At 52.1% G+C, this 22401-nt stretch overlaps 3 protein-coding genes across 12 annotated transcripts in view; 2 read left to right on the top strand and 1 right to left on the bottom strand.

The window, feature by feature from the left end:
- The first annotated feature begins 531 nt into the window (after positions 1-531).
- On the top strand, positions 532-5550 carry APBB3 (amyloid beta precursor protein binding family B member 3). The gene is made up of 12 exons (XM_082771437.1): positions 532-644; positions 1672-1862; positions 2197-2273; positions 2509-2566; positions 2801-2947; positions 3174-3301; positions 3455-3620; positions 3868-3955; positions 4216-4299; positions 4455-4570; positions 4778-4960; positions 5214-5550. Exons 1-12 carry the CDS (start codon positions 596-598, stop codon positions 5445-5447), a joined length of 1521 nt encoding a protein of 506 aa, XP_082627563.1. The 5' UTR covers positions 532-595; the 3' UTR covers positions 5448-5550.
- A 45-nt stretch (positions 5551-5595) lies between these two features.
- Positions 5596-7390, top strand: SRA1 (steroid receptor RNA activator 1). The gene is made up of 5 exons (XM_082771436.1): positions 5596-5750; positions 5925-6044; positions 6409-6617; positions 6824-6932; positions 7020-7390. Exons 1-5 carry the CDS (start codon positions 5726-5728, stop codon positions 7211-7213), a joined length of 657 nt encoding a protein of 218 aa, XP_082627562.1. The 5' UTR covers positions 5596-5725; the 3' UTR covers positions 7214-7390.
- Positions 7391-8027: 637 nt separating this feature from the next.
- Positions 8028-22401, bottom strand: part of LOC309883543 (ankyrin repeat and KH domain-containing protein 1-like) — a gene marked incomplete at its 3' end in the record, with an annotated part of 112898 nt that continues 98524 nt past the window's right edge. For 4 of the 10 annotated variants that reach the window (XM_082771688.1, XM_082771695.1, XM_082771698.1 and 1 more), the window contains 8 exons: positions 20586-22201; positions 16461-16640; positions 15126-15380; positions 13596-13771; positions 11906-12070; positions 11394-11440; positions 8312-8485; positions 8028-8164 (listed from right to left, as the gene is read on the bottom strand). In XM_082771688.1, coding sequence (XP_082627814.1) covers positions 8332-8485; positions 11394-11440; positions 11906-12070; positions 13596-13771; positions 15126-15380; positions 16461-16640; positions 20586-22201 — 2593 coding nt within the window. Of the gene's footprint in view, positions 8165-8311; positions 8486-11380; positions 11441-11905; positions 12071-13595; positions 13772-15125; positions 15381-16460; positions 16641-20585; positions 22202-22401 lie in introns of those variants that run through there. The other 6 variants (XM_082771692.1, XM_082771691.1, XM_082771693.1 and 3 more) reach the window with 6 other exon arrangements.

Genomic DNA, 22401 nt, shown 5'->3' with positions numbered 1-22401 from the left:
AGGTTGGACCACGGGCAGTTGTCTTTAGACCTGTGCAAATCCTCCGATTTCCCCCTAAATGGCGAGGATCTGAGCATGCATGAGAGAGAGTTAATGCAGAATAAGCGTGGAGGGAATGGGAAAGGGGTGATCCGTGTTAGGGCACGGGAATGGAAAAAGCCTTGTGGCGTGGGGAGGGGAAAGCACGAACCCGAGGGCACACGGGGTGGGATAGAGCCCATCTGAGCCCACTAACACACCCCAAACCCCTCCCTCCCTGCCCCTACACACCAAATACCCTTTCCCCACCGACACCTGCACCTGACAACCTCCCACACCAGCACCCCCCGGGCTCGGGACCCCCACCCTCAGCCGCCTCCTCCCCTTCCCCTCCGCTCGCTTCCCAATCGCTCCCAACCCCCCCCCAGCCTCCCCCCACGCCCTTTCCACGCCCAGCCCGTCCCCTCCTACCCCAAACACCGCCCTCCCACCGCTCCCTCCCGGCCCCTTCCCTGCGCTCCGGCTCCTGGTAGCCGCAGACCCCCCCCCCCACCCCAGGGCGCTGCCCCCGCTCCCCTCCAGCCCCTGCCGCAGCCGGGGCCCGGCAGCCGGGGCCATGCTGGGCAAGGACTACATGCTGGCCATCATCCTCGTCAACTGCGACGGTCAGCCGGGGCTAAAAGGGGTGGGAACGGGGCCGGGACGTGCAGAGGGTGAGGGTCGGGGACCCCCCCATCACCCTCCCGAGCTCAGACGGGGGGTGCGGGGCTTTGGGGAGCCCCTCGGCCCTGCCCGGCTGCTGCAGGAGATGCTGGGCGCAGCCCTTGCGGGCTCTGCGCCATTGTCTGCCTCCTGCTGCGCTCCCCGCTGCCCGGAGGAAGGGCACGGGCAGGGCACAGAGAGATGGGGGGGCGTGCAGAAAGAGGTGGAGGGGGCAGATCCTGGGTCTGCAGCCAGAACCCCGAGAGCAGACGGGGCGCAGGAGGCAGCCCACGGGGTGCAGGGCTCGGAGCGGGGTGAGCACAGCCCCGCTGGTGGTGGCAGGGCCGCTGTCAGCGGTGTGGTTATGCTCAGGCCAGCACAGCCCCCCGGGGATAAGCACCCACAAAGGGGCACGGCGACCTCTGGGTATTTTTAGCCGCACGCCCAGGAGTAGATCTGGTTATTTATCCGTACCGCGGGCTCGTTTGCTTAATCTCCTCGGAGCTGGAGGTGCGGGGAGGAGGGTCTGTGCCTTTCCCCAGCGAAGCTGGGAGGAAGCCAGGCTCGGGCAGCCCGGAGTGCTGGCAAAGAGCTGGGACCTGAGTGCTAGCAGAGGGTCTCAGGGCTAGCAGTCAGCACGGTAACATCCCTGGCAAGGCCTCCTGACAGCTTCAGGCTGCCCAAGCTCTCTGTGCTCATGGTGGGGTCACCCCGTTCCTCCAGATGTCAGGGAGGCGACTGCCTGCACTGGTTATGGTGCCCTGGGGTCTGCTGCTACTGCAGCCTCTCTGGCATACCTGTAAACCTTCCTGGTCAGCACTCCTCTCCCAAACCCTGTGCTCAGCCGTGTTTTGGGGCAACACATTGTGCCCTGAAGGCAGCTGCATGACCCTCTCCCTGCTGGCCAAAGCTGCTTGCTTCTCAAGGCTCCCTGCAGCTGGGAGCAGCTGTGGGAGCTTTCCCCCTTTGCTTCACGCTCTCCCTGCACAGACAACCTCTGGAGTGACCAGAGCCTGGAGATGGACACAGACCTCCCCCCAGGCTGGAGGAAAATCCATGACACTCTGGGCACCTACTACTGGCACGTGCCCACTGGCACAACGCAGTGGCAGCACCCTGCACATACCACGAGCCCAGGAGGGTGCCTGAAGGCTGATGGAGAGGAGACACTCCAGGAAACGGTAGGGGATGTGGGCAGGGGAGTGTTGGTTCCCACTACCCGGCAGAAGCCTGCTGTGGGAGCGGGTGGGTTGCTGAAGGACCCTCTGGGTACCTTGTCCTGCCTCCCCTTGGAGCAGGACTCCCTCTGTCACCCCAAAGTCCTGCTCCTGGTCAGGGTTAAGCCCCTTGAAGGACTTCAGGAGGGCCCGTGTTGATCCTATCCTGGTTCTTCTCAGGCTGCCCGTGAACTGAGACTGCTATCCTGGGAGGGAGGCCTCCTACCTGGTGCCTCTGCAGACGTCCTCTCCTGACACCCCCTCTTGCTGCCCTCACCCCTTTCGTCTTCTTTCTCAGGACTGCCAGGCCTCTGTGGTGAAGCACCCAACAAAAACCAGGCCCATTCCCAGCCCCATGGCTTCGCTCTCCAGGAGGTAGGGCTGCCTGCGTGCTCTGCCAGCTTGTGGTACTCAGGGGTACCGGTGTCCCACGACCACCAGTGGGTGCTGGACCCTGCTGTGTTCCCCCAGAACAGCCACACAGATTGGGCTCCAGTTGAGCACCTTTGTGGGACAGCACCCGGCTGGTGCTGTGGGGGTCTCTTGGTGCCAGGGCTTTCTTCTCCTGCACTTCCCTGGACATTCCCCTCACCACCCTGTCCCTTTGCAGGACCTCGCTGCCCTGGCACAGAGACGACCTCCAGCACAGCACGGAGCCCAGCTCAAAGGTACTGCATCAGGGGCTTCCTGGCATGCCAGAAGATTCCTGCACCCAGCCCAGCCCGCGCAGAGGGTTTGTTGCAGCACCATGTGCTGGGGCTGGCAGAGAGAAGTGTGCAGTTAGCAGCTGGCAGGCACAGAGGTGGAAGCAAGGGCAGGGGTGGCCGTGTTGGCACGGTGAGGGGTGTGAGACAGGGGCTGTGCTGGCCTGTCGTTCAAGCCCCAGGTGTCTTTCTGCTCAGTGCTTCGCTGTACGTTCGCTGGGCTGGGTCGAGATCCCTGAGGAGGACCTGGCACCTGGCAAGAGCAGCATCGCTGTCAACAACTGCATCCAGCAGCTCTCCAACAGCAAGTGCCAGGGCCAGGGCTCTGCAGACAACTGGGGTGAGGTGAGAGCCTGGGGTGGTGCTCAGTCACGGTACCGTGTCCCCTCTGTGCCCGGGGACCAGTGCTGCTGGGGCTGGCTGTCCTCACACAGAGGGAGTGGGGAGCCCAGGGAGCCAACTCTGACCACGTACAGTAGGCTGAATGGCTGGGGCTGTCCCTACACATGGGGCGTGTGCTGGGGCTGCCCAGGCCTGCTGCCAAGCTGAGGGTGCCCCCGACTCTCTGCAGGGCCAGGACCTGGTGATGATCCTGAAGAAGGACACCATGAGCCTGGTAGACCCCCTCGACCACAGCCTCATCCATTGCCAGCCCATCCTCAACATCCGCGTCTGGGGTGTTGGCTGCAACAACGGCAGGTGCTGGAGGCAGGGGCAGAACACACGGGCTCGCTGTGGCTCTGCCCGTTCGGGGTGAAGGAACCCAGGCAGTAACCTATCTGCTCTCCTTTCTCCCCTCCTGTTGCGACGTGCAGGGACAGGTAACGTGGTATCGGGCTAGGGGCAGCGCAGCAGGCTGCCTCTGCTGGGACTTCGCTCATTTATTTGCTCGTGGCCTTGCAGGGACTTTGCGTTTGTGGCCAGTGACAAGGACACCTGCGTGCTCAAGTGTCACGTCTTCCACTGCAACGTTCCTGCCAAGGGCATCGCCAAGGCCCTGCACAAAATGTGCTCCAAGGTGGGCTAATAGGGCCTGCAGGCATGGGTGGACAGAGCCCTCTCATGGCCCTGGTGCTCACGGGGGGGTGTTTTAGGGTGGTCTTGGGGGTGAGGGGAGGCACAGGAGCCCTGCTTCTGCCACTGTGAGCCTCAGTTTCCCCACGCAGAGCTCTGCTCACCCTCCACGGGGGGGGTGTCTGGGTGTCCACAGTAGCCATCAGGCTGCCCCTTAGCGTGCAGCACCCCGTGCACTCTGTCTCTTGCAGATCGTGGCCGAGCGAGCAGTAGCGAGCAGCAGGCTGCCACACGCCATCACGCTGGAACCCATCTCCACTAACGACCTGCCGCTGCAAGGTACCACCTCGTGGGCACAGGGCCTGGCTGCAGCTCCCGTGCCCCTGCCAGCGCACTGCGGGGCTGTGTTGCTCTCCCCGTGCCCAAGGTCTCCGGGCGCTGCTGGGCTGCTGCCCCCAGCACGAAGACCAGCAGGGCCATGGGGTGCCCAGCAGACAGAACGTCGTGGCCTGGCTTGATGCATCCCTGTGGGCCTTGGGGTGGACCCTGGGAGTCGTTGGGGGGGCCAGGGATCCCATCCAAGCCTCCTTTCTTGGCAGTGGATATCCTGGATGCTGTGAGGCAGTCGATCCAGAAGTACGAAGCACTGTACATCGGCAGCCTGCCCGTACCCAGGGCCATGGGTGAGTGCTGCTGGCCCTGCGGATGCCGGAGAAATGCCCACGTGTGTGGGGAGACCGAGCAAATCCCACGTAGGGGGCCGCTACCTGCGGGGCACCCAGCACCAGCAGCCACCTCGCTGGGGCAGGGAGCGGCAGCCAGGCTTCTCTCCTGCCAGGGATGGACGTGCTGAACGAGGCCATCGAGAAGCTGACCAGAGGCCCTGGGCGGGAGTGCTGGACGCCATCCCTCATCAGCGTGTCCGACACGGCCATGAGGGTGCACCCTGCACAGGTGGGACCAGGGAGGGAAGGGGGGGCCCTGGGGTGATGCGGCTGAAGGAAGCAGGCACCCAGGGTAGGAAGAAGCAGCCCCCTGGGGAGGGCCTGGCCCACAGCGGCCGAGCCCCCACGGGGAGGAGGAGATCTGGCTGGGGGGTGCCCAGGACTGCAGGGTTCCCTGTGGGTTCGGCGTGCGATGGCTCAGCCTGTCCTGTCCCAGCAGGAGGAAGAGAGGCCCCACATCTGGGAGTGCCAGGTGCGCTACGTGACCTTCCTCGGGGTGGGCCGGGACGCGCACACCTTTGCGCTCATCGTGGACACGGGACAGCACTTCCAGTGCACGGCCTTCTGGTGCGAGCCCGACGCCGGCACCATCTCGGAGGCGGTGCAGGCGGCTTGCATGGTGAGCGGCACCCCGGGGAGGGGGGATAACCCCACGCTGCTTCCCCGAACACCCCACAACATCCACCCAGCCTGGACATCTGCGCTCCTGGCAGAGGGGCTGGGGGCGAGGCTGGGCGCAGTGTGGGGTCAGGAGGGTGCCGGATCGCCGTGACAGGCATCACCTCACGGCCTTGCGTGTCCTGCCCTGCTGCCGGGTGGCTGTCACACCGTGTCTCCCCGTGTCCCCAAGTGTCCCCCCCGTGTCCCTGCAGGTGCAGTACCAGAAGTGCCTGGTGGCCGCCGCGCCGGGGGCGAGGCCGAAGCGCGCACCCTTGGAGGGGCAGCGGGCGGCGGCGGCGGCGGCGGCGGGGGAGGCACCGAGCGGGGAGGTACCGAAGGCGAACGGGGGCAGCGGCGGGGCTGCGGGGCCCGGGCCTCGCAAACGCGGCGTCTTCTCCTTCCTGGAGGCCTTCCGCCAGAAGCACTCCCTGCTGCACCTGCCCTAGCGGGGCTCGGCTCGGATGGACCCCGGGGGCCGGGAGAGGGGGGGGAGCCGGAGCTCCGCGGCCGGGCCGAGTGCCGCGTCCCCCCCCATCCCCATCATCCTCCTCCTCCTCCTCCTCTTCCTCCTCCTCCTCGTCCATCCAGCGCCGCTGCCGCCCCCAATAAAGCTCCGCCACGCAGCTGCCGGCTCCGCCTTGCACCGCCCCGCGGCTCCCTCCCTGCCCCCGGCCGCCTCCGCCCCGCGGGAGGGCCCCGGGGAGCGGCGCGGGGCCGGGCCGGGATGGCGGAGCTCTACGTGAAGCCGGGTGAGGGGCTGCGGGACCGGGGGGGACCCGGGGAGGGCTCGGGGTGGGCTCGGGGAGGGGCTGGGGATTGAAGGCCGGGAGCTGGGGTGGCGCAGCGCGGCCGGGCCGGGCTGCGGGGCGGTGTTTTTGGGCAGGCCGAGCGGCAGCCTCTCACCCTGGCCTTTGCCCCCGCAGGGAACAAGGAGCGCGGCTGGAACGACCCCCCCCAGTTCTCCTACGGGCTGCAGGCGCAGGGAGCGGGGCCCAGGCGAGCTCCCCTCACTCGCCGGGTGCCCGCCCCGGGAGCTCTCCCAGGTCAGCAGCCGCCGGGCCCCGCAAAGCCCAGAGAGACCCCGGGGGATGGAGCCGGGGATGGAGCCCTGGTACTCTGCGTTTGGGGCCAGTGGGATCGGGACCAGCGTCCCCCTGCCCCATGAGGGGCGCGGGGTGCAGAGCAGAAGCGCTGGTGCCCGCTGTCACTGCAGCCCCTCGGGCCAGGCGGTGCTGGCACCGCACGTCCAACCCCATGGGACAACCGGGTCCTATGGAGCCAGGAGGTGGTGGTGGGCTAAGATCCCCTTCAGCATGTGTTATGGGGTGGCACCATGGCATTTCCCTGCACCTGGCTGGGCTGTGGTCATAGAGCTTTATGAGGCTTCACACCACATCTCCTCCCCAGGTGCTCCTCCAGACACTGCCCCTGCTGCAGCTGCAGCACAGCCCCCCAAAGCGCTGGGGCCACCCCCGCTTGGGCCTGTTAACCTTGCCCTGAGGACAGAGAGCGCCAGGCCGGCTGCAGAGGAGAGCTCTGAGGGCAGCGATGTGCCAGCAGACGCTGTCCTCGGCCCTCTGAGGGAGACCCTTGCCAGCTGCCGGCCCACGATGCAGGTGAGGCCAAAACGCTCACTCCTCTGCCTCCTAGCCCCACCAGGCAGGGCTGCTCAAACGAGACAGCGCTGCTGGCCTGCAGAGGGAAACGTGGAAGGGTGGCAACGCGCCAGAAACCCAGGATGTCTGGGGTGACGACAGCCACTCCTGCCTGGGAGGGCTGCCCCGAGGCAGGTCCCCTCCAGGGCTCATCTTGGTGCTTCCAGAAACAAGTGTGCGATGACATCGGGCGGCGTCTGACAGTGCTGGAAGAGTCGTGGGCTCAGGGGAAGCTGTCGGCCCCCGTGAGGAAGAGGATGAGCCTCCTGGTGCAAGGTGAGGGACGGGGTGTTGCACACAAACCACCCCCGGGCCATGGGAGCGCTGACCCGGAGCTGCTGACGGGTTCCCCTTTCTTGGCAGAGCTGCAGCAATGCCACTGGGACGCGGCAGACGAAATCCACCGCTCCCTCATGGTGGACTATGTGAATGAGGTGAGCCAGTGGCTGGTAGGCGTCAAGCGCCTGATAGCTGAGACAAGGAAACTGCCCGCCGAGGAACCAGCTGCACCGAGGGACGACAGCACCGAGGCCCAGCCCGAGCAGGAGGCTCCCTGAAGCCCAGCACGGAGCTGCAGACTGCGAGCAGGGCAGCTTCTGGCTCCAGCTGCCAGCAGAAAGAACTCCCAGAAGGGGCAACCCTCCTGGCTCCGGCGCTCTCCTGAGGGGGATTTTACTCACTGCCTGGCAGTGGCCACTCACTACCTGTCAATAAATAGCGCTCTCTGCCCCTGCTCACGACCTGCTCTGGAACTTTGGCGCCGTCGGCTCTCGGCTACCACAGATCTTTGGTTTGTGCCACAGCTACAGGCTGGGCTGTCACCATCGGTCCGAGCACAGCTCAGGGTCCAGGCAGCCTCAGGGAGGGGGCAGAAACATCTCAATGCTTGGCCCAGGCCCACCAAGCCCTGTAAGTTCTGGCTGTTAGTGACCCCATACAGCCCCATGTGCACTGCTCCACCCTCTGCTTTCAGAAGGTCTCAGCAGCTGCCCCAACCACAGCTCGGACTGTAGGGGGGCACACAGCATCCCAAATGTGGGAGCAGATCCAGCTGGGCCCCAGCCTGAGCCTGTATTTCCAAGTGCAGTACTGGCCTCAGTGCAGGTCCAGGCAATGCTGGGCATGACCCTAGGGTCCTGTGTTAACGTGCAGGATCACACGACAGGAGGAAAAATACTTCTGCAGCCTGGAAGGCTACCTGGCACCAATCAGCTCCTCCAAGCTGCCTTCCCCAGGGCTCTGAGGACCCAGCTGAACCCCAGCGTAGAGAGATTCATCATTTCCACACAGGGATTTCAGGGTGTTTATTAATCAAGCATGAGCTCCTAGGCAGCTGCACCAGCCAGTTGTGCTAGAGCCTGAGGTGTCATATCCATCCCCAGCATCAGAGAGGACTGCAGCCAGCTGGTCACGGTGCCAGCACCTCCACGAGGCCCAGGAACAGGCCCAGCCACGGCCCAGAGAGTGGAAGCCGGAAAGTCAGATGTCCATCTCACACTGGTCTTGATCTGCAGGGGTAGGGAGGCATACGAGGCATTAGGAGGGGGCTGCCTCAAAGGAAACATGCAAAGGGCTGGAGGGGGGCCAGGTGAGAGCCCCACGCCCCAGGCAGCGGGGCCTGCTGAAGCAAGGGCCGTGCTGCCTGGGCCGCTCACCTGGCATGGCTTCTTCACTCTCATTCTGCTCCTTGAGCTCCCCCGGCTTGACGAGGCTGCACCGGGCCAGGGAGGTGACACCGGGGATCTGGGGCAGGCAGCAGGGAAGAGTCCTGGCCGCGGGCGAATTCTTGCACTCCAGCAGGAACTTGCGGACGTAGATGATGGGGGTACCTGCCAAAAGCAGGGGGCTGTCAGGCGCTGCTTTCCCCTGGCAGCCCCCTTCCCTGAGAAGCACAGCCTGGGCCTGAGCCTAGAGCAGGGGTGGGACGCAGCGTTTGGCCTTGGTAGAGCCACGGCTGGGTTTGGAACAACGGTGAGGCTTCCTACAGACTGAACACCACCCTGCAGCTGCTCCCAACGCGGTTCCTTCCCCCTGGGCCTCCCAGAGCCTTGGAAGGCAGGGTGCAGGGCAGGGGGTGTGGGAGCCACACATTTCCCTGGGGCAGCCCATGCAGTACTGGCCAGCTGCAGTGCTCCAAGCCCAGCCCTGTGGTGCCTGCAGCACTTTGGCCTTTAAACCTGGATGCTTCTCCATCCAGGAGCCGGGGTACAGCCTATCCTTGGGAGCAGAACGGCCCCCAGCAGCTGCAGCAGTGCTGCCAGGGGCCCGTTCCCCAGCAGCGCAGCCCTCAGATGCCAGGCACAGCCTCTGCCTGCTCCCGTGGGTTGTACGAGAGCAACTCTGGCCTCTGCAGTCCTTACACAAAACGTGAGGTTCCCTTTGCCACTCCAGCTAGGGAGGGGAGGCCTGCCAGATGCCAGGGGGGTTGCTGCGGTGTGCTTGGGCAGGGAGGTGCCTGCACCACCAGGAATGAGGCAGAGGGGCACAGCCAGGGCTGCCCAGCAGCAGAAATGACCAGGGCCACCGCTCTTCACTCAAGGTTAAAGTTCAGCTCTCCCCAGCATGGCCCTGCACACACAGCCAGTGTGTGTAGTGCAGCAGAGGATGCCACCTGGAGTAGGACCGTAGCCATCCGGGGCAGGGAAGCTGCAACCACCCAGGATGGGGCATGAGGAGGTGATGCTGCCCACACCACGGAGCCTCGAGGGGCAGAGTAGACTCACACACACGTGTGGCAGGGTCCTGGCCCCCCAGGGCTGCTCACCCCAGCAGCACACAGGCTTGCAACAGCCTCAGCCCCACACCGGACACTGACACAGCCCAGTTCTCAGATGTGCTTCACAAAACTGGTTTAGGGGCCCTGCCAACCCTTCTCCTTCCAGCTCTCTTGGGCGGCGTCTGATGGCCAGCAAAAAATAACACAGTGCCTACAGCAGAGCTCCAGGACTCTTCACTAACACAAAATTGAGGACAACTCATTCCGGTGCACACGCTGCTAGGCAGAGTGCCACCCACAGGGCCACAGCTGCAACAGCTCACCCCAGGATCCCCAAGAGCAGATGCCTAAACAAGCACGAAAGCCACTTTACTGGACTGCCATTTTTTTTTCCTTCTCCATTTGCAGTAGACAACTACTGTTAACCCAAGTGTTTCTCCTTTGGCATTTGCATTGTCAGGGTAGCAGTAACACCAAATATATATACATTTTTCTTTTCCTTCTTGAGTACCTGGTAGAATATCTGAACACATCCAGTATTGTTCCTGAGGTTTATTTGCCTATTGTACTCAGATACTACTTGTGCACTTCATGTTTTCAGCACTCCTCAACACTCAGGAGTAACTGGGACAGCCAACACACACCATCACATTATTTCAAGAGTTTACTCCATGCAAATTATCACTGATCCTCTCTTTTGGGTGCTCTTTCCTCATGCTTTTCCTGGGGAAACTGCTGTTGCATGTAAGGAATGGTCAGGAGGAGGAAGAAGGAAGGCAAAGAAGTCTCCATCTGTTCTCTGGTCTAAGAGACCATCAAAAGTGGTCCATTGCATTGGACAGTTTGTGCACTGTAGTTACCTGCTTGAGAAATGGACCAAACATTCAGTGTAGTTACTGCATCACCACTCATCAAAATCAGAAATAAGCACAGGCTGAAGGCAGGAAGTGGAAAACTTCCAAGTGCAGGCCAACTCTGCAATCAGGCTGGGTGGAGAAGGATGGTTCCTCTTATGTAGTATGCAAAAATCCCCTTCCTTCTTAGGGAAGAGACTTGAGAAGCTCTTACCAGATTTAAAAGGGATATAAGAAGTTTAAAATTAATTAATTACGTTTTCTCTGGTAGTAAGTGGTCTCTGCTTTCCTAGTATCTGCTTCTGAGCAGTTAGTCACAGAGTCAGGTGAAGAAGCCAAGCCCTGCATTCATCTATAAGCTGCTGATTTACCTTCTGCAAATTAAGACACCATTAGGCTGCCAAGGTGTCAAGTCAGCCACTGAACAATACCTGATTGTCTCAGGCAACCCACCTGCAAAAAGAGCGCTACAAGAAACAGAACTAACCCAGAAAAGACAGATACACAGCCACGTTCACAAGACAAACAAACAATAACTATGACTGGCAGGGGGGAGAACCCAGTGGAGTTCATATCACATTGAAACACCCCCTTCCTTCCCCCAAACCCTACATCCACGTGCTAACGACGTGACTCTGAAAGGATGCACCACTGGTCATGGCAGCTACCAGTGATAGCCACATATATCCTCTTCCAAAATTCTCACACACAACCTATAAATACTGTTGGCCTTTTATTGAATATTCAGGTATTTCACATTAATACAGGCTACATAAAGTAGAGCCACTATACGACATGGAATTTACCCAGCTGTTCTTTTTATGTTAACAATTATACATGTATTTACCACCCTAGAAGTTTGAAATCATCTTGTTCTCTCCTGCAAGTAGCATCCAGTAGAGTTTAGCCAGCATTAGTTTTAAGTCAGTTAGTTTTTTAAGTTCAGAATGGCTAAACTAACTGGAGAACAGAATCAGTTGTTTAAGTAAATCAATTTGTTCTTATACAACGAGCAATAAAGTTTTCATTGTTACAGCCCACAGAAAATTGCTTAGTTAGGCACATTATAAAAAATCCCCAAGGTTCTCCAAGATTATAAGGTTTCCCAAACAAGGCTAAAAAAAAAAAAAAAACAACAGATAGACCCCCTTAAATCAGTTGACGTACTTGAGATGCATGTTTCCAATGTGAGGTGCCCAGGTGCCAGGCCAAATCTACAGCAAGAAATAAAAAGACAAGGCTATTATGAAAACAAATAAAGTTTCCTTTAATAGAATTTAACCACTAGAGGGCATGGTTAAGGCTTCCCCCTAAAATACAACCCAACTGCCAAAGAATGGGAGCTGTCTTCATCTCTGGCCAGGTTTTGACTGACAACCTGCAAGACAACAAGTATGGATGTAAACCCTACAACCCTACCCCTTACAAAGTCTCTTACCTTGTTGTGCTTTTTTTTTTTTTTTTTAAAGAATTCTGGCCGTTTTTACCTGAAAGCTGTGGCATGGATAGTGCTATACGCATTTGTAAACACACACTATGGATGAAAAATCATGCACCATCTCAATTCTACTATCAAAGAACTGGAAAAAGTCACCTAGCTTAATCAAGAAAAACAAAATAAAGCACACCACTGTACAAAGCCCCACAGAAGCAAAGCGGGGAAAATGCAATCACACTACCTGCTGAGCATCAGTACATTCTGTTGAATTCTGGACTACTTTGATCATGGGGTTCCAGGCTGGATCTGGAGTATGAAGCCCGTTAAAGAGTGGGCCTCCGGGACCGTCCGCGAGCTGAGGGTGTGACGGTATTAGAGTGCCACCATACATGGAAATTGGTAGGCCCTAAAAGAAAAGAAAAAGAGCATCATCAGAGAACAGTTAGTGGTTAGGGAAGATGACTGTGGTCGTCTTTTCTCTTGCTTCTGCAGTACAGTACCTTTCATCTTTTGTCACACAACAACCAAACACTTCAGAGATCGCATCTGCCTCTGAAATGCTGGCCTAAGAGAGAGGCAAGGACACCACCAGGAAATGTTGAAAATGAAAAAATGCACCACACCCGATTTGTAGTATTTTAAAAACAATGCAGAAAGCAGTAAAAAAAAATAAATCAACATTTAGTCAGACTTCAGTTGCAAAGGATTATGCACAAGCATAAACCATGTTCTCCAAGATGACAGAGATGGTTCAAATCCCTGTGTAACATTCACATACTGGTAAGTATTAGCACTGTAAGGAAAGGGACATCACTGCACACCTTGGTAGAATTTGCAATACAAAGACTCTTCAAAGCTTGAGATTCAGGACAATGTACCCATTTTTCTGAAATTACATCTTACAGTGAATTAGAAAGGTGATAACCTCTGCAAAATGCCTTCAGATTACCCCAAAAGCAGGACACAGCAGTTGCACAAAGTGATCTCAGAGTTTCCTCTCCTCACCTCTGCAACACGATGACCTTGCTGCACACAGTGCCACAGCTAGAGGGCTGCTACAGCAAAGCCCTCAGGCAGCTTGAGACTACAAGACTCCAAGCTGAATATTTTCTATAAATTACTTAACAGCCATCTAAAATATTCATCCAGCTCAGAAAGAGGAAGCTAAAGAGCAGATTTTGCAATTACAAGACTTCTTTCTTGTGTTCAGATGACTGCTGCTCTACAATTTGGAAGATCCAAAAAGCACATGCCCCGGACATTCCCCCAGTGGATGCTGAGCTGATGATGGCTTGGCAACACTGGTTTGCTTCGAGCTACTTTCCAATACTAACAACAACATACAGACTTATGAGCAGTTCTCTCAGGCTGACACTTCCTTAAGAAAGGTTTGTAGCGTTCACAGGCACGACTTGTATGTTTCAACAGACTCCAGAGCTGAACAAGCCTTTTGATACCACTTCCAACTGGCTGAGTCTCTCAGAAAGGAAACCGAAGAATGATAGAGGCATCTAGTGCCTGAACAAGGGAATATTTGCAATCCCCAAATTCTGTTTTTAAGTGCACCTCTAGGTTTGTGTATCTTTTATAGCCAGCAAAATCAGTACTAGGATGAAAGGAGGTTCAGAACTAGGTACCCTGAGAAATGGTAGAAGACAGACATACTGTGCAAATTGGCAAAATAGAACATACGCCAGTGTAAAAACAGATTTACTCCAGCGTAAATCTGTCTCAACATAAATGCTACAGACTCCTCATGTCTACTAGCACAGCAAAACACCTGAACAGATCAGTGATTTTCCAAAGCAATCAGTTGTTTTCAGAAAAGTAGTGTCATGAACCCTGTCTGTTAGTCTTATACTACCCAAATAACTCCAGCTAATAAATTATTTGGTCATTTAATAGCCCAAACCCAGCCCTCTGTGACTTACCTTAGAAAAATCCACAAAACTATTTGGCATAGGTTGGTGGAAAATATTCGAGGGTGCCACTATTCCAGAATCATCTCTCTCCATCGGCTGATGCTGAGAAAAGGTGCCTGGATCTGACAACTGCTGATGCATTGGATGATTTCCCATTACAGGCTGAGACCAACCTGACAAACCTTCTGGAAAGGAAGAGATTGAAAATGGACAATTACAAATCGATTGAAGATTCTCTAGAGCACTGGTGTATACAGCTGCACACATCCCCACATATCCAAAGGCTCCCAGAAAACACATAGTTGCAGAGTATTTTAGGGCTCTACTTTGGGCAAAGGCCGAATTCCCACAGCTTACACATAGTAGGAAGATACCTGCAATTTTTAGGCTATTAACACATTACAAACAAAGCAAAGACACAAGTCTTAGCAGCAGTGTCATGGCCTCTCACAGGGAAGCTGCTGAAAGCACACCAGGTAAGGCTGTTCCATTTCCTTTGTCGTGTAGCTGTCCGTTATCACAGGAACACAAAAAGTTACACATTTTGATAGGGACCAAAAAAAAGGGAAAGATGAGAGTCCATTAAGACCAGGGAAGTTTGGAAGCACCGGACGCAGGCCACCTGAGTGCACATTCATCTTGGTTCTCCGGACAAGCAAGGAAGCTATGGAGACTTCTAGTAACTTCAAATTTCACGTGTCCACAGTAGAACCATTAGGATTCAATAAACTTCCTACCATTGTCTGCGAGCATACATGAGCTTTTCTTGTTTGTTTTCCAACACAGTAAGAGTGAGAAACTGAAGTTAAAGGAAATATCTATGGCATTACCCAAAAATGTAACAAATACAGGGCCATTATGCATTTGTCTTTAGCTTACAAATAGAAACAATCTACAACTCAAATGATGTAGCTCCTCCCTTCCAGAAGAATCCCATGCTATCAGGAAACTGAATGCAAGACTTCAGCTGTTTCTAAGTAATTCTTTCTAAAATTGAGCTGTCTAGAACAGAAGTTATCCCATCCTCTTTAAGAGCCATGAGGAGATCAACGTAAAATCATCATCCACAGCTATGCATTGCTGGATGTATTAGCTGCACCACAGCTCATATTTTGAAGTGTTGATGGATAATAAGAAGCTTGGAGAAAGGCTCTTGGCCTTTCAGGCTAAAGGTCAGACTTGGAGATGGATTCCCTTAATAGGTAAAATTATTTATTTTTAAATTTCCATATCGTTCAATACACCTAATGACATTTTAAATCTGTTTTCAGGGTTTAACAATTGTACTCAGAATCTAGACTGTGTGAGAATTACCTATACTAGGAGAGAAAGCCACACTTTAAATGACGATTTCTTTGAAAAAACACACTACTTTGATCCCAGTTTTCCTTTTAGGATATACTACATGGAGGTTGATTGGGCTGTGGAACTTTATTCCTCCTCCCACTTTCCCTATCCAACTTCTTTTTGAAATGGAGTATTTCCACAAGGCTCCGCAAGTTTATTCAGGCTATCCCAGACTGTATGGAGTGGACTTACCAGACACACTGTTAACTCCAAACGACCAAATGCCACTATGACCAACGGGAGCCGTGAAGTTGGTTCCTAAGGGCGTAGGCGTGACCGATCCCCCCTGTCGAATTCTAGCGAGTCTTTCTGTCCCGATGGGAGGGGGTACCTTTCGATCTTGATTTGTGTTACCCGTTTTTGGCTGGCCCAAGTTAGAAGGTGCAGAAGCAGCTGAAAGGGGCGAAGACGATCCTGAGGAAACTGATGGAATTGGAGATTCACCTGCTGAAAGAGCATTTCTTTTGCTTAATCACACAAAAAGCACACAAGATAGTGACAGTAAATGCAGTCCTCTCTATCCCCCCAATATTGTCTCAAATGAAATAATAAGAAGGTTTTAAAGCCTTCCTCCCCCCCATCATTCTTCACTCTTTCACAGAATTTCACAGAACTGCTGTTTAAAGTTTAACCCTAAAACAAACATTAACACAAATGCTTTAAGCCATCAGAATGGTGACAGCGTCATGACATAGAAGTGCATCTAAAATAACTAGAAGAAAGAATAAGAAACATGGAAGAGTTTCAGGAAGATATGAAAAAAATCAGCCAAAATTCCGTAAATATCTAAGCAGCCTGGTTTTGGTCTCCACCACCTCCAGCAGAAGAGAAACTAAAGACAGCTTCCCAAAGTCAACATATGTAACGTAAAAGCGTAACTTCCACCAACTTCAGAAGCGTCACTGACTCTCACTGTAAAATCCAACTTCTTTTGAGCACTCATTTAAACATTTTAGTTCTTACGCTTAGAGTGGCAGTGAAGTTGCATGCAGTGACATGAGAAGTCTCTTCATTTAAGCCTCTGAATCAAAGATCCATATTTTCTGTAAAGCTACTTCCATGTTCTTCCCACGAGGAGGAAAACCCTATGCCCCTATGTTACCCCGGGTGATGCATTAAGAATCTGGAACATTTTAACTAACATGAAAATTCCAGAATATCAATTTAAAAAACAACAACAAACAAGTTTGCCATGGTTTGAAGTTACACACGACATTTTCACCTAATTTTACACTCATTTAGAGGGGAATCCTAGGTTTGGTACAATCCCTTCCACTCCCCCGCAACTTCATGCCTTCTCCTTTTAGAAGCTATGACTGAATTTTTGCCCAAATACGTCTTTAGTTATGCTACCAGAACTAGTGACATTTTACACGTTAAGAAACAAATAGGTGGGATTAGCACTTCATCCTCACAACTGCTAAACACAATTGGAAAGCATTTTGTGCATCACTGGCTCATTTCCCCTCAAGTTACAAATCTACTAAGAATTTACAGTTAACTAAGACAGACCCATGAAGTTCCTACATGAATTTGTTGCGCTTGTCCAAGGATGTGGTGAAAAATGCTGTCTGTTAAAGCTGGGAGTCCCAACAGGCGCTGGCCCTTGAAGGTAAACCCGTGCTCCTTGCATGTTTGCTGAAAAGCCTGTCAAAGGACCTGAAGAAGAAGTTGTAGAGCTGTTGGATGGATCTAGAGAGGGTAAGCCTGAAATAAACATAAATTTCATTAAATATTTCTCTCCGGGAACCTGCTTCAAAGCACCACAGAGAGCTAGTGCTCCAAATATAACTACAGCACCTCATCACCTTCAAGGGTACCTGCACACGGTAAGTTCATTTTACAGATGCATGATTCTCCCTCAGACAGAAGCTACCAGAATGAATTTATGTATGTTTTTGTTAAAACTTGAGGTGAAAGCATAGAAAACAACATTTTGGTCACTGGAAGGAATCGAAGTCCTAGCATGGAAGGCAAAAGAGGAAAACTGGGAGTATAAAAAAAAAATCTTTCCTTAGAAAAGAGCCATGCAAGTTAAACAGGAACAGAGGGCTCTGTGAAAGTCCTGAGGGAATTAGACAACAATGAAGTTTCACTGCAGTACAGTTTTTGCCATCCCACAGCTACATTCACATACAGGTCAGTCAGAGCATAACGCATCCCAGAAAACAGTGCTGATAATCCACAGTGCAAAAGCTGAGGGGGCTGCTCTCTACAGATGTAAGGTGAGGAAGGGTAAGATGGAGAGAAAGTTCAGTCCCACAGTAATGAATTAACAAAAGGTAATTACAGTTTTTGAACAAGCCAAAGCTTTTAAGCACTTTTCCGAAATTATGTGAAAGATTTCATCACACGTTATTACCAGAAAAAAGCATAAGCAGGCACGACCGTGTGTTTACCTGAGTTCTGGGTTTAGTTTCAAGGGCCTATTAAACAAGACTAGTTTCAACACCGTTTAAACATTTCAGAATGACCACAACCAGGACTAGCCTATACTGCCACAGAGCAAGGCTGAAACTAAGTTCCTACTTAGTTCCTACTTACATCCCCGAAGTCTGAAAACAACAGTGGTGACAGGCAACAGGTCATAAACCTTGCATCTCCTGGATGTGTTACTGAAAGCTAGGTCTCTTTCCCAGTATTAATGCCTGTGCAGGCTGCCTGGAAACGCAGCTCAAGTGATCTTTACCTGCCCAGAGCCTGCAGGCTCTGCTCTAGCACAGCAATAAGCAGACTGCAGCATCTCTAGCTGAGGGGCCCTTCCTCCACGCCTGTTATGAAGCTACCAACAGGATGCTGATCCTAACCCTCCATGCACAAAAGTACATTCTGGAGTAGTCAAAAGGCCCCCATGGTTGTAAGTTCCACCACAAAACAACTGGTTTCCAGCTGGCTGACAAACCACTGAAGATGCTGAGTTTCAAGAACTCTTCCCTGCACAGAAGGGGTAACAGAGCTGAGGCCCGCGGGGACTGCTTGTTTCCTAAATGGAGAACAAGGTACAGATTGTGACAAAGAGAGCTCTTCAGCAGAAGTAAAGGTGCCTAAGTGTGCTTCTTGAATGCTTGGCAGGACAGGGACACAGCCTTCAGAGTGCAATGACTAAACAGTCACAGCAGTTTCGACACTGCTGTGTATTTTGTACAGGTAGAAGGAGGTGTGACAGCCAGAGATGTGCAAATTCAACAGATCAGTTACTTTTCAATCTTGCTTTTGTTTTGTCTTTACAGTTGGACTGATGATCTGAGAGGTCTTTTCCAACCTAAATGATTCTATGATTCATTGAAGCAGATGAAAAAAGCTTAGTTTAATATTAAAAATCGCTTCTATGAACAATGACTTAAGATTTCATTCTGATTTCAGTAATGAGCTTTCTGTTTGTGTATTTACCAATGAAATCAGATGCTTTAATATTAAAACTAAGAATAGAACATTTTGCAACAGTGTAATTTGCAATTACTTCACCCATAAATTTGGGCTCTTCATTACACTCTGAAAGCATAACTGAGCTTTAAGAGACTGGTTTATCAGCCTCACACAAATTCCGCTCAAAATTCAGTTTACCAAAGGCCCCAGACACTCCTGCAAAAGTTTGTTAACTGCAAGAGCTAACTCCACATTCTGATAAGAAGAAACGATACTTGGTGACTCCTTGTAAAATAGGGAGCCCAGTCACCTCATGCAACTTTGTAGTCCTGCTGCTTTTTAAGCTGACCTACACTGAGTTTGCAATACCTTTTAATGAAGAGCAAGGTCTCATCTTTTCTTAAAATGCACAGGAAAAAAAAATAATTTCAGGTCTTCTGTACAGCCTTCCCAAACAGTCTAAGCCTGCCCTCAATCTGTAAACTGCTAGAACAAGAGAGATGAAGACACATACAGGACAAAGGGCCATTTCCAGAACAGATCCACAGCCAGCAGGGACACGCGCACACACTTCCCAAAGGAACTGGTCAATTAGAGAAAACTCAAGTTTGTTCATCTGTGAACCACCAGTGAAAGACACAGGCAGACTTGCAGGACCACGCTTCTGGTACAAGGTTCATAAGAGAGGTCCTCAGCCTACTGTCCCCTCTTCTTTCCTCAGCATCATGCCTACAAGCGTCCCCTTCTCCTTTAACTCCAGTAAATCATTTCTCCTTTTGTGTAACAGACCACATTTAGATTCTGAAATGAGGGTGATCAGAAGTAGCCTAAAGTAGAATGACATTATGAGCCAACAGAGGACCTACCAAGCCAGTCACCAGTCAGGATTTTAGGGGCACATTTTACGTATCTTTCAGTTGTTCTTTATTTTGTAATATCCCAATCAAGTTCCAGACTAGAAGAATTGGGTTACATCTGAATATTTTTGTGCATCAGATGAGAAGAACTTCATGCTTATCTCCCCAAACTCACTGCCCTTGAGTATTTACTTAACTCTTAACTCAGAACAGCTATCTTTAAAATATTTACAGCCATTTAAGTATATAAAAAATGTTTTTCCCCCTAATGAAAAACAGATGACACTAACATAAGTGAACAGCAATTTTTTTTTGCTGCTATGTGAAGTCTCTGTACACACAGAGCACATTCATAAGAAAAATGATTGGGCCCCATTTGCCCTAACTTTCCTTCCCCTGGGCAGGGTGTTCCATTAAGAGTCAACATCCAGTTGAGAGCACTGCAGAGAAAGGTGAGACAATGTAAATGCTTCTGGTATCTACTGAGGAGGGCCTGGCAATTCTTCTCGTGGCAGACTATCTGATGAGCAAGGCCCAGTTACTTTAACATCCTCCCTCCCTGTCTTAACTTTGACTGGTTCCGCATATTGAGCTGGGAATGGAGATGTTGCAAGAGCTCTAGGTGTTCATGTTCTTTGCAGTGCAGCTACACAGCCCAAACTAGATGTCTAAGAAAACTACAGTGATAGCAAACATCTTGATTTAAACCTGATCTGAGAGAGGTGATCTGGTTTTCAGAAGCCCCGGATATGTTTAAATTAACTGGGATGAACAGGAATGCTGAAAATCTTTTTCATCCGCCACTACATCTTCCCAGTGTCCCCCTTTCCTTTACTCTGAAAGTCAAACTACTGAAATGCCCAAATTCAGCATTCATCTCCTGAAGCATGAGCTCAAATATCTAACACACGGTGTTAGATATCTTCAACTTCAAAGCAAGGCTCTCCAGCCATCCAGCTTCAAGGCACCATAAATTCATTACAGCAAGAACAAATGGGAGAACGGGGTAGCAAAGAAGAAAATCTCTTGAGGGTCCCTTTCAGGCGAGTGGATGCTGCTAGTTACCCTGCACTATCATCATCATTAATAAGAGGATGATGATCTTCGAGGCAGAGTATAGCAGGCAGGGAGCTCACTTCAAGCGTTCCTAACCCATTTCAATGAAAAACACGTAAACTTCAACTACTGCACTTAGGAGTTGAAGGGCAGCAACTTCCTAGTAACACACCATGCAGGAGCACACCAATTTCTCAAAGCATGTAAGCTTATAACAATTTTAAAGAGCACTTGAACAAAACTAGGCTGTATTTGTTACGCTAGTATTCTATAACCTTAATTTGTAAGCTATTTCTCAAACAATTTCAAATGACCGAAGTGTTAACGGTTGGAAAAAAAAAATTCTGTCCGGTGCATGATCTTAGTGACTTACCTACAGGGCTAGTAGAAACCCGCTGGGAAGGTGGCCTGAAACCAGGAGCCTTGGAGTTATCAGGATGCATGTTTTCCACATGTCCTAGCACAGAGTTATTCAGAAAGGTAGACTGAACAGTGAAAGATGGGTCAGCTGCTGCTCGGGTAGAGAGAGGACAGTCTCCCCATCCTTGGTTAGAGGGCACCTGGTTGCTATCAAAAAGACTACTGAAGTGATTGAAGAGCGTTGCTGGCCCAAAGGCAGGAGGCAATGATTTATTTGCTGAGTTAATGTGCATCTGAGAACCATTCATAACGTTCATGGCTGACGAAAGCTGCACCGCAGCAGGTGGACCTTGAGAAGGTGTTATGGGAACTTGATTTGTAACAAAAATAGACTGAGGATCTTGATGTAGGTTTGCATTTGGTACCACTGAATAGAAAGAACCTCTGGACTGCATCCTGTGAGTAACTCGAGGTGCTGGTACAGCTACTTGAGGTAAGTTACTGTTGTCCTGATTATCCGCAACAACTGACCTGGGTGACGCTAAGCTTAAAGGAGAGGGCTCGGAGCTGGAAGAAAAAGGCATCGACATAGAAGGACCGATCTCCGACACGCTGGCTGGTAGTATTTCATCTTGGGCGTTACTTTGTGGCGTGGGGCTGCTGGATGGGTGAGCTTCGGCAACTCCTGAATTGCTGCTAGTCGACATACTGGAACTACTTGCAACTGAAGATGGCACGCACGCATTTCCAACAGGCTGGTCTGGTGGCGATACCTTCTCTTTGGGTGCTGAGACAGCTGAGAAAGAGTCCACTTTAAGTGCAGAATGCTGTGTTTGTGGAGCATTAGAAGGCAGAAACGCTGCAGGAACTTGCCCGTTGTTTGGGGGTGCAGAGGAGGCCGAAGGCAGAGCGCTACATGTGCTTGTCACGGTTGAGATCGCTGTTGCTGCAGCACTCGTCTTAGGAACACAGGCAAACAACTGCTTTCTGACTGAAGAGGGAGTCCGATTACTTGTTACACATAGCGGCTGGGTGGAAGCAACTACTGAAGAGACAGTAATGGGGCAACTAGAAGTAGCTAATCCAGGAGACTCCGTCTGTAAAATATTCCCATTCTGACTACCTACGCGATTTGAACTATTATGCTTAGGAGAGCTGTTTGTGCTGCCAGGGTTAACTGGTCTCACTGGGAATGGTCCCCAAGTGTTTGGCGAAGGTGAAAACGTTCCTCCAAATTGGGCCATAGGTAAGCGAGGGTGCCGGATCTGTTGCATAGTTTGGGCAGCCAGCAAGGCAAAATGTGGATGAGAATAAGCTAGAGGAAGAGACACTGGAAAAGATGAGCGCACATTTGCTGGGACATTCTTGTTTAATTTGTTCGTAGGCTGGAAAGTAGACAGTGTTGATGACTGCGATGTAACGAGAGGTGGTGCTCCAAGAGGGAAGGAGTTTTTGTTTGAAGCAGATGCAGTACTAACTCCAGATGAAAAGTTTGCATGGATTGATTTGGTACTTGAAGCAGGTGTTCTTATATGAGTTTTAGGAATCAAGTCTTCCAGTTCCTTAGCAGGATCTTGAATAAGGGCATTGATGAGTTGCACTGCATATCGCGTTGACTCAGTACCACCCCTGTATTAAATAGGAACACATTTGTCTTTTAGAAAAAGGTAAGTGCAGCATTCTGTAGCCCCAATTTAATACTGATCTACAAGTCTACTGCAACTTACTCCAGTAAGTTAATCCTTAAGATAAGCAAAAGTCAAGAAACAACTTTGAATAAGCAGACCTTCAGCATATCTTGGCAGCACTTATAGGTGTTTTACTCTAGA

Source organism: Aythya marila (assembly GCF_965140915.1).
Source record: "Aythya marila genome assembly, chromosome: 14".
Lineage (NCBI taxonomy): Eukaryota > Metazoa > Chordata > Aves > Anseriformes > Anatidae > Aythya > Aythya marila.
Note: the sequence above shows the minus strand (reverse complement) of the source record. Positions and strands in the feature narration are given on the sequence as shown.